The sequence below is a fragment of the Ixodes scapularis genome, unplaced genomic scaffold (genome assembly GCF_016920785.2).
Source record: "Ixodes scapularis isolate PalLabHiFi unplaced genomic scaffold, ASM1692078v2 PGA_scaffold1__304_contigs__length_218370807, whole genome shotgun sequence".
Lineage (NCBI taxonomy): Eukaryota > Metazoa > Arthropoda > Arachnida > Ixodida > Ixodidae > Ixodes > Ixodes scapularis.
Genome location: NW_024609846.1, coordinates 75,710,306 through 75,721,478, shown reverse-complemented (window position 1 = coordinate 75,721,478; position 11,173 = coordinate 75,710,306). Strand labels below are relative to the sequence as shown.

The 11,173-nt window shown below is 43.4% G+C and overlaps 2 protein-coding genes across 2 annotated transcripts; both read right to left on the bottom strand.

Moving 5' to 3' along the window:
* Positions 1–1,767: 1,767 nt before the first annotated feature.
* LOC120840195 lies at positions 1,768–3,416 on the bottom strand. The gene is made up of 3 exons (XM_040210600.1): positions 3,162–3,416; positions 2,695–2,930; positions 1,768–2,260 (listed from the first exon to the last, which is right to left on the bottom strand). The coding sequence occupies exons 1-3, from the start codon at positions 3,414–3,416 to the stop codon at positions 1,768–1,770; spliced, it is 984 nt and encodes a 327-aa protein (XP_040066534.1).
* Positions 3,417–4,008: 592 nt separating this feature from the next.
* LOC115327170 (gem-associated protein 2-like) lies at positions 4,009–10,551 on the bottom strand. The gene is made up of 4 exons (XM_029988117.2): positions 10,491–10,551; positions 9,128–9,192; positions 8,792–8,884; positions 4,009–4,252 (listed from the first exon to the last, which is right to left on the bottom strand). The coding sequence occupies exons 1-4, from the start codon at positions 10,519–10,521 to the stop codon at positions 4,076–4,078; spliced, it is 366 nt and encodes a 121-aa protein (XP_029843977.2). The 5' UTR covers positions 10,522–10,551; the 3' UTR covers positions 4,009–4,075.
* Between the last annotated feature and the right edge of the window lie 622 nt (positions 10,552–11,173).

Here is an 11,173-nt window from a genome sequence, read left to right as displayed (position 1 = left end):
CAGTGAGGCGACGGACGAGGCCCAGCCGAGAGTGCCCAAGCAGAAGAGGCAGGGCCCCAGCACTGCTGCATTCCAAGTCATTATGGATCGCCAAGCTCAACTGCTGGCAAGTTACGAAGCGGCACGGAACAGAGAGTTTGAGCTCGGGGAGCAGGAGCTGGCTGTCCAGCGAGAGGCACTGAAGACCCAGCAGGACGCTGTGAAAGCATAGAGAGAAATGGCGAAGTCTCAACAAGACCTTGCGGCTGCCATGATGGCGTTCCTTAATAAAGCCTCCAAGTAAACGATACTTCTGTGCAGGCTCATTTCAGTAATCTCAAGTAAAGAATGTACTAGCTATGTGGTCCAAGCAATTTTCTTCTGTCTGAATGAAACCCACCACCGCCTGTACTTCATTAGGTATAAGCTTGCATGACAGCATGTCACCTACAACATTTTTGCACTGTTGTTGCCTGCACCAAAGCCACTGTGCTCCCAGCACTGTGAAAGCATCAGGTCATGCCATTGCTTGTTGCATGCCAGCTAAGGACATCTCTGGATTTTGTTGCACTACTGGGGCAATTCCTAAATGGCTTTATTGTGCAACTTCAGTGCTGGAGGCCCATATCAGTATTTACTGTAGCAATAGACCTCTATATAATCATTATATTCTGCAAGGTGAAGAAAACTGCTGAATATGAAATAATCTCTACCTCGGCATTTAATGCTAGGCATGATGCCTTATTTCACCCTTATGATAAGGTCGCAGCAGACACGAGCCATTGGATTCAATTCAATGCCATGCAAGTGTCTGGAGGGAGCACAGGAGCTTGGTCAGCACTCAATTGGTCGGGATCACTCGTAGCAACGAAGTCTAGTGCCATTTGTGCAGATATTGTTAAAAGAAAATTTCACGGATGACTTTCTCTCAAGGTAACTACCGTATTTTCGAGATTCCAAGCACCCCCCCCCCCCCCCCCCCCTCTTTGAACATCGCGGGTGTGAAAAAAAGGGGGTGTTTAGGATAGAGTATACGGTATTAGTATCAAAATATGAAGTATTTCAGAGCTGTGGTAACAGTTAAGTGTGCAGATTTCTGCCTCTGAAGCTTTTTGCCTTTTGCGACACTTGGTTAGGCGGAGGGCAATAACCACACGCTAGAGATATAGCATCGAATGGGTCCTTAACCTGCCACCAAATATAAGAAAAAATGTCCAATGATTTAGGTAATTCCTGTTCTAAATCATTTGATATTATCCAATCATTCAATAATATCGAATGGATAACATAATCATTGCTTACATATTTCATATATTATTGATATGTACTTGTGACTAAAAATCTGCCAAGCATTACAAAGCTTTCTATATTTTCGTAAAGAAGTTGAGATATAAACTGGAATAATTCAATCAACGAAATTTGTTTTGAAAAATGAATGAAAGGCACATTTCATGACTCCCATGAAGCATTTACTCGAGACACGGGAGGGCATGGTCTCACAGTATAGCAAGCTCCAAAAAGCCTATTTGTTTGGCCTTGAAAAGGGCCTTTTTTTTGGTTGGTAGAAGGCTACATGTTACTGATGGTACAGCACTGGCTTGTCTAAACATCTGTGCTGTCTGCATTTGTGCAAGACGACTCAAGTGCACCCGAGGGTGCACCTCAGTTGTCTTGCAGACAACTGAGGTGCACCCAGCACCTCAGTTGCACACAGCACTGATGTTTAGACAGGCCAGTGCCATGCCACCAGTAACATGGGGCCTCCGTTGTGCATCACGCAACAGGGATTCAGTGCTGCAGCCTGGAGCGCTGGTGCAGGTAGACAGCAATGGCGTTCCTGATCCTCTGTCCGCTGTCTGCTTCGATGTCCGTGGCGCAGACCGGTTGGATGTGGACGCTGTCCACACGCTCGGCATCCCTGAGCCACTGGGCCTCAACGCCATCGTTGAAGTGCTCACATATATTGTTGAGGACGCAGAAGGCTCGTACGATCAGGCGGGCGTTGTTAACGTCACACTCCATGCGTTTCAGGATCAGGCGAAACCGTGCCTTCACTCGGCCGATGGCATTTTCAACAATCTTGCGTGCAGCTGACAGCCGCTTGTTGAACCCCGCCTGCGTGGAGTTGTCCGTGACGTCCTTCCGCGGATACGGCTTCAACAGGTTAGGCGTAAGCGGGAATACCTGGTCGCAGAGGATCACTGGTGGCACGGCGGTCCCATTGATGGTGATCATGGGCTTCTGGAAGGTTGGCCCTTCCAGAATGCCTGCCAGTGCCGACCTCCGGAAAACATGGGCATCATGGCACCGTCCTGGCGCTCCGACGTTGACATACCGGAACCAGGGAATCTATGGTCCAACAAGGCAAGGAGGATGATGCTGTACCTGCATATAAGCGTGGCAAAGCACTCAATTAGCCTGCTGGGTCACCACATAATTACCTCCCCCAATAAGGTAATGGAACACATTGGATACAAAACACTTTTTTTGAACCACACTTTAGCAATGTTGGTCAGACAGTTCCACTGACTCTGTCTTCAAGCAGTAAGTTCCCAAACAGCGATTGGAAGAAAAAAAAAATTGGTAATGTGGCTAGAAACTATGTGGTCTAAACTCGGGAATGCTGGGACATGCAGATTCTGTACTGCTAATCCAAACATAATCTCTTATATAATGAAGGCTATATACGGTTCCCTTTCGGAAAAAGGTACTTACCAGCCCTTGTAGTTTCGGTAGTCGGTGGCGTCCGCTTGTGGTGGCGACACAGGGAAATGGCAGCCGTCAAGTGCCCCTATGGCCTGCGGAAAGTCCAAGGTAGCTTCGAACTCCCGGACGCGCTCAGAAAGCTCGGCGGCGCCGACCATCTTCACCCACTCGGGCTCGAGAGCGGAGACGACGACTGTGCAGAACTCCTTGTACAGCTCGTTCACCGTGGAGCGTCCCAGGCCGAACTGGTGGGCGACGGTCCTGTCCTCAGCGGTGGAGCACAGCTTGTACAAGGAAGCGCCTACTCGCATCTCCACTGATATGGTCGCACGCATGGCAGTCACTTCACGCTTCATGTGCGGCCGGCACACATTCACGAGGTACCGAAACGTGGTCGGCATCACACGAAAAGACTGCTTGAAAAAATAAGCAGGCAAGTTTGGCAGTGTATCTTCAAACCACCGCTCGTTCCTCACGAACGCCTGGACGCTGCGCGGCACGGCGTCAGTCTTTGACGCAGCAGCAGCGGCAGCAAGCAAAACGCTGTTCGCAAGAAGCTCCTCTTCGAGGAGATCCGCCTTCCTCCTGGCAGACCTGATGTCCACGCTAAAAGTAGACAAACTACTTGTTTGCAGAGCGAGCACGTACATAACATACGCAGCACACGACAGTACGTCCATCGCAACGGCGGCAGCCGGATTAGGGTCCACGGGGTCCACCGCAGGATCCATCGCACGTGGAAAAGTGGGGGAAGCTTGAGCGGAACAAACAGCGACGGCAGCCGAAGAGAAGCAAAAGAAACGAGACACGGCGCTGAACAAAGGAGGGAGCCCACTGAGCAAGCCAAGCAAGCCAAGCCGCCAAGCGGCAAGCGTCTCATCAGAAAGCAGACTTCGTTTAAAAAACACTTTGCGGTGTTTCATAAATTTCATCTACTTAAAACAAAATATAACAAATAGTTTATTGCGCAATTAATAATCGCTACCGCAAAAGCATACTCTGTGTGACTGATTCGACTTAGCGAACGCAATCGCAATGAACATCACCTAAATGTCATTTTAGTTGTCGTCTGGCAGGTCCCATCTCGAATGTCATTTGAAAACCTGAATGTCATTTGGCGTAAATGCCATTGTAGCTGCCGTCTGACAGGGGTATAAGGTTAGGCTTGTTTATGATTCGCAAGTGCGCCCACCTACGAGAGGAAAGGTGCTCCGGTAAGGAAAGGAACGTTCCTGAATTCGGACGTTACTGTTTCTCAAGTTTATTAAGCATCGTTTAGATTAGGTGCTTTTAATGAAAGTTATCCGCTTGATATTTTTTTTCTTGTTTTTTTTTTCTTTTTATTCATCGTCAATTTCTATCCTTTTCTCTCCGTATCCCCAATCTCCTCCTAATACTCCTCCTCCTCCTCCTCCTCTTCTTCGTCTTCCTCCTCCTCCTCCTCCTCATTATCATCATCATTATCACCCTCACCATCATCACCGGTCTTCGGATTCTCAGTGGGACTGTTGTCATCCAAATAGCAGTTTCCTTCTTTACAAGTTCCTTTTAAGCCACCCTCTTTGTACTGCGATAAAATGGGAAGACAAAAAGAATCGAGCTTCAACTGTGCCTGGGATGTAACAGGCAGTAACAGAGCTAAGTAAATCTATACTGTTTACTTCATTCTTTTCTGGAAATAAAGATCCAATATTATTCTAATTAGAAAAGTACGCGTTGCTGCGATTACAAACACATTGCTACTTGCACAAAACCGGGTATGTTACCTCATTGAACGATTTGAATCAAACTATTCTTACTTAATTTTTTTATTCCTTTTTGTTGTGCAGCATAAAGACTCCGGTCGAATAGAGCGTGCATACGCACGATCCCTAATACTTCATTCGAAGTCATGAGTCTAATTTATTCATTTTATTGGACAACAAGTACTAGAGAGGAAAATAAGTCCTACCAACCAATATGTGGAAAATCAACACGCCTTTAACTAGTTTGGGACAGCAGTGATATAAGAGCACTCTAGCGTTTTTATTTAAATTTAGCCATAAATAGTTCAAAGTTTCCGTTGTTGATTTTTCTTTTTTCATCAGTATGGTATTAGGAGATTATCTCCTCCTGTAATTTTGAATGTGTGGCCTTCATATTTGCTGAGGAGATACATTACCAATGTTTGAATTTACTGAAAAGGCTGTTTTAGGACTAAAAAAAAAAAATAAAGTCGCCCGATTGCACAGTGAGTGGCATCAATTTATCAACATTTTTGGCCTCCGATTGCACAACCTCCCTTATAACCTCTCATTGCACTCGACATTGTAAAAATACAGGTAATAATTTTTGCCACTGAACTGCGTGCGCTTTCTGGAACAGTTTTGATTTTTTTTGTTGATCCGGTTAAAGGGGACCGGTTGGGCAATAGATGCTTAAATATGGCAATTGCATCGGCTGCCTGGAACTACCAGGAGTGCTTAACAAACTAATTCTTTAAAACCTTAGATATTTCGATGTTGCGTGCCACAGAAACTAAATTTGCTAATATTATTTATGGTGTATCGGCACTCCATTCCGCGAGTTTCTTAGCGGCGCCGCCATTTTGGTGCTTAAAGAAGACGCAAAAAACGCAAAAAACGCAAAAAACGAGAAATTAAAGAAGACGCAAAACACGCAAAAAACGAGAAATTAAAGAAGACGCAAAACACGCTAGTTAATTTTTAAATTTCAACTTCCTCCGCTTAACATACGTTTTCAAGAAACTCAGATGGTATTGTTTTGATCTTTCAATCAGACTCCTCTTACTTATCTAGAAGGCGGAAAAGCGGTTCATGCTATTTCAGACGCAGCTTCACAAATGTGACAACAATGATTTTAAGATGTCTTAAGTGCCGCCGTTCTGAAGTGCAGCCATATTGAAGTGCAGCTTCTTTGATGGCTCGAAGCAGAACAGAGGTGGTGCGCCGTGCTTTGGAGTCTTACTACCAAGGCCCAGTGTTGTACACGTTCCTCAAAAAGAAAAAAAAAAGGAACGAAAGCTCGTTCCTCGTTCCTTATGCTTTTTGGAAGGCGTTTCCGTTACAAGTTCGATCTGCGTAAGAGGAACTAGTTCCCATTACAGTTTAAAAAAATGGAACGTATCGTTACACACACGTTACATTTTAATTCCGCGGATTACCATATTTATTTAAATCAAGCAAAGTTTTTTTTTTACCTATCGCATTAAATGAGAACATAAGAATTTTTATGTCGTGATGGAAGGACACCAGGAGACGAAAACAAGTGAAATCAAGGTTTTACTTGTTGATATATTGAAGTTTAAAAATCTCAGCTTTTAACCATATTTATGTTTGTGGGGAACGATTCAGACGAGCCAAATGTACTGTTACCCCACAATGCACGAGCGTTTTGCAACAACCTCATACGTTTTATTCTAATTATTGTTCAATTTGAAGGGGGGGGGGGGGGGGGGTAAGGGGAAAAGGAATAACGGTTAATTTTTGTGTATCTTTTAAGTAACCAATGTTCGGGATAAACGGGTGCGTTCGATGTCTGGTAACCTGTGATTTTGTTGTAACTGTAGGTCTTTTTTATGGATGTTCAGAAATGGCTTTAGTCGGTATTAGATTTCTGGGTGTATGATAATTCGTGGAACTAAAGGAAGTAGCTGAGTTTTAAATGTCCCTCTGTTTGTGTCTTTTCCTGCAACTATAAGTTTTGCTTTTTGTACCTCAGTCTCGGGCACTGAAAAAAGAATCGTTGTCCACTACCTCTCCTGCCCCCGACTGTTATCAAGCGAGGACCACACAAAATAAACTTCAAGACAGGTAGCCAAAAAAGTTAACAAGTTAAAAACAATATGTTCGTAAAGATATAGTTTTTATACTTTTAGATATGATTTCTTAGAAATAAAATAAAAATTACCCCACTGAACGAACAAAAAGGAACGCCGTTACTCTTTCCATTCCAGTAAAAATGCAACGAGTTCCCGCTCCAGTGCCACCGATGTAAAATGGAACGGTGGCGTTCCTTCGTTCCTCGTGAAAAAAAAACGCGTTCCAGGAACGCCGTTCTTTGGAACGCCGTTCCGTGCAACGCTGCCAAGGTCCAAGGTCATGTTACCCTTTAAATCCATGTGCTAAATTTAGTGGATAATTTTGAAACGTCACGGGATGTCGCGTTGTTCGTTTTCTTGTTAAGTATTGCGCAACATGTTTCTCGCTATATGTAACAGGAAAATTTCTAGGCAACATTCAACAGAGAAATTCTGAAGTAACGTCACCTCGTACTTTGACGTCACGGGAGGTGCTTCCGTGACAAATTTAGGGGAAAAGCATATTCGCTGTATTTTTCGGCAACTTTTGAGGTCACGTTATGTCAAGCGACACTATGACGTCAAATGAAGTTACTTGACCATGTGTCATCACATTCATATGATGTCACGGAACACTGCGAAGTCATATGATGTTACTTGAGCCTGTGAGATCACAGACATGTGACGTCGCAGTTTCACATGTCGTCCCAGTATGACGTTGCAATGTAATTTCTACACGCTTATTAACTTTTGAATTTTGGCAAATAGCGATTTTGCACCCACCATGTGCGACAGGGTGTGCAGCAACGCGGTTGTAGACTCAGCTAAGTTGAAGTATACGGCAAGTATACGGCAAGTTGAAGTATACTCAGGAAAATAATGCAATGTTTTCAGCTAATATATTTTAATTTTGCCTCGAGATTTTTAGAGGTCACCCCTCGCATCCGAGATGTGTGAATATACTGTCACGAATGACAACGAGTGAGGCGATGATAACTGAAGAAACTAAACGTTTAATGTGGCGAACTTGTGCCAAAAAATAAAAAGGAAACAGAAGATAACAGAACAGCGTCGCGGGCGTCGAAGTCGGCGTAACAGCAGAGTCGAACGCTGGGGTGTATGGCGCACCGTGCATTCACGAGGGCGCCTATCAAACCACTCTGCCATTTTGGCCGCGAGGCAGCTAAGTAGCTGCCTCGCCTCAGACACGATAACATGGTCGCGTCGCCGCGGGGTTGATCAGGATCTCGAATTCGGCTCCCGACGTGCCGCTTTCTCTCCCAGCCACTGAATGGCGCTGCAGGCGCCCCGTGGTGGGCGAGGAGAAATCTCGCTCATCGATTGATATATACTCGGTAGACAGGGGGCGAAGAGTCTAGCAACACTTCTTTTGATTTCCTTGCTTTTAAAACTCGGACTGACTGCGAAGAGTCTCTTAGAACTCCGGACGAGACCGAGACGCAGGTAGGTGGGTGGCGACCGGATCTAGGATATCGCGGGACACGAGGCCTGGGGGCCTTCTTTGGGTTTAGCTTCTGGCCTAACGCGGGTTTGTAAATATTTGTGTAATGTAGCTTGTATTTGTAGTTTAGATTCAGTGTTTTGTAGCGTTGTGTTTTATTGTACCAATAAACTGGGAGCGGAATCCCGCTCCCGCGAAAGAACCAGGCTGGACTCGGGTTGTTGACGGACCACGTAGGAAACGGCTAATCGGCGGCGGTACGCGATTTCCGACAGGCGAGACTGACTGCAGCTTGCCACGCGGAGCCCCTTATCTACGCGCGTAGGCTTCTGGAACAATTGACCTAGAACGTTCGGCGAGTTGAACATTCGGAACTCGAACAGCCGAGAGTGTTCTCGAACTCACGAGAATGCAATGTTGAAAGAATAAATAAAAGAACATTACACCGTCTGAAATCGAACCTAGACTTTCCGCGCGACCGACAAGCACGGTAACTACTCTGCCACGCACGCGGTCGCTCGCCGACGCGCGTGGCAATACATAAATATGTGAACTAAAATTAAACACAGGTAAGAAAGACACTATTATACTATCTACAGATATATCCTACATGGTGAATAATTAAACAAAAAGTGGTAACTTTCGGCATCAATTTGAAAGTAAAAAAAAAGTAAAAAAAGCCGCAGGTGTACCTCTTTCTGATGCATATTCTAAGATCATTGCAGTGAACATGCTTTAAAAAAAAAGAATTAGTGTAGTTATGGAAAAGGCTGTCTATGTGGAACATAACCCCCTCAGTTGGGGGAGCCCGTACGTGTGTTAACAAGATTAGGTTTGCAACTCACAAAGCAGGGTTCATTGTCTCCGAAAAAATATTGGTCCCATGAGTTGCTTCCATCGTTCCAGCAGTAATAATCGCAGCCTTCTCTATCCTTTTGCTGTGTAAAAAATAAACATGATGACTAAGTTGCTAGTACTATTCACAATAATTTATTTTCACAGACCGCATCGCGGGTTAGTAATTTAAGCAATAAAATATTTTTTTCGTGTGCGCATTTAGGTCATTTTATGTGCTCCTGAAAACATGCTGACAAAAGAGTGGACGGCTCGGAACCCTTGCTTTGATTGACGAATCGACACACGACACGTTTCCAGTTCTACAATAAAAATTAAACTGTTACCGATGTGGGTCTTGTTCCGTTGCTGCATTCCTCATCAGCAGCGCTTCCAAGGAAGGCCAAAGACACTGCAGGCAATAAAACACGCAAAAAGAAAGAGTTCAACTAGACCAACTTAAATATATTTGGTGAACTCCTCTTTTTTCAATGCATTAATTCTAAATGTTTATGTAATAATAACAAAATATAACAGGATTCACGGAATAATCGCTTCTTGACGCGCATCAAGACAACAGACAGAACACGGATGTGGTTCTTCGTAAATGGCCTTACAGTTTACTACTAAGGGACAGTAATGCAGGCAATGGGCGAACGCAGTAGCTAACTTCCGCTGTTGCAATGCTTCGAGACGTTCTGAGTTCCCGGATACATGGTTCTTTTTATGAGGTTTACATATCGAATATACTAGTACGGATTAGGAAGGCAGTTATATAAATTTTAATTAGTTATGTATGCGTCGTGGCAAGAACACCTTCGCCGTAAACAACATCGATTGGAATATTGGAGCTCCACGAGAAAATGTTCAAACCTACTTATGAAACAAGCAAATTGTAAAACAATGCACAAAATGGTCTACATCTCCTTTTTACCCAGCAGACTCAGCCAATGTTAAACGGAAATTAGAGCGACTGTAGAAACCATAAGAACAGGTTTCGCAAAGGACTCAAGATACATCGTTTAATACTTACTACGTGAACAGCTCTTCCGAAAGTGCCCGAATAATTAAAAAAAATATATGGATATTTTTTTAAACGTTTGCTAAAATATAGAAAAAAAGCCTCCTTTTCGGAACACGTAATATGCATGCCAAGGCAATTCGTGTAATGATCCACTTCTTTAACTTCAACCCTACTCAAAATATATATTATTTTTCAGTACATGTATAATAGAAGTTTAATCGCGACAAGTTGCTACCCACTAGGTTTTTTTTTTTTTTTGGTGGGGGGGGGGGGGGGGGGGATGTGCTTAGCACACTTCGACTCAATAGAATGTTTCGCGATTATGGTAGTTTTTGTAATTATATCGACAAGAGGTAAATACATCGGATGTCTCGAATATACAGCTTCCTGACTGATTGTAATAACTTATATTCCTTTATTTACCCCTATCACGGGGAGCACTAAAACTGAGACAAGTATCAGCTTAGCTCTAATTTACTTGAGCTATTGGCAGAAGGTATACGCAATAAGAATCTGATATTTTTCTATCATTCATTAAATAAAAAGTATAGACTTGACTAAACAAAATTATTTTATTTGTGCTTAGCTTGCAAATCTTTATTACAAAGTAAGTAGATCGTCGCACACACTACAACAGCGCTTAACAATACTGGCAATGCAATCGGCTAAATAACTTAAAAACTCACCCAACAGGAGCGCAATTCCGGTGAATCCCATAGTCGGTGTATTGTTTTCAACGAAGTTGTGAGTCCCTATGCCCACTGCATTCGAGCGTTATATAGCCGCGAAAATCCTGGACTATTTTTAAAATGTTTCGCCGATTTATTTTATTTTATTCCGGAGCTTATACCGCTTTGGTATTTGGACTTACTTTGTTCGCCATTCTGTTGCAGTTCCTTTGTTCTAGACATTTTAAGCATGATATATGTGTCAAGAAATTAAACCGACATTTCCACGAGTGTCATTTGCGCACATGAAATGCTGCGTTAGGAAACGTGTGACTGCTACATTAAAGAAATGCTCCGGCCTTTTAAAATATACTTGTATTTTTAACACCATTAGAGACTGATGGCAAATACCATACCACCTAGTCTAATGATATCATACAGATTTGACATGTTTATTATAATTCAGCCTCAATAATAAAAGCCTCTTTGTGCTTCTCATCGGAGCTTAAATAAGCACCATTAAAAAAAATAAAAAATCCGCGTCATGGTCACCTTATATTATTTCATGTTGCATAGTGTTTTCTTTGTTAAATAAACAGATCTTAACTACGTGAGGGGCGATACTTAATCCGGTTTTAATATAAACGTCATTTAATCAACATAGAAGGCAGGCATCGTGAAGCGATTTTAAAGCTTATTAG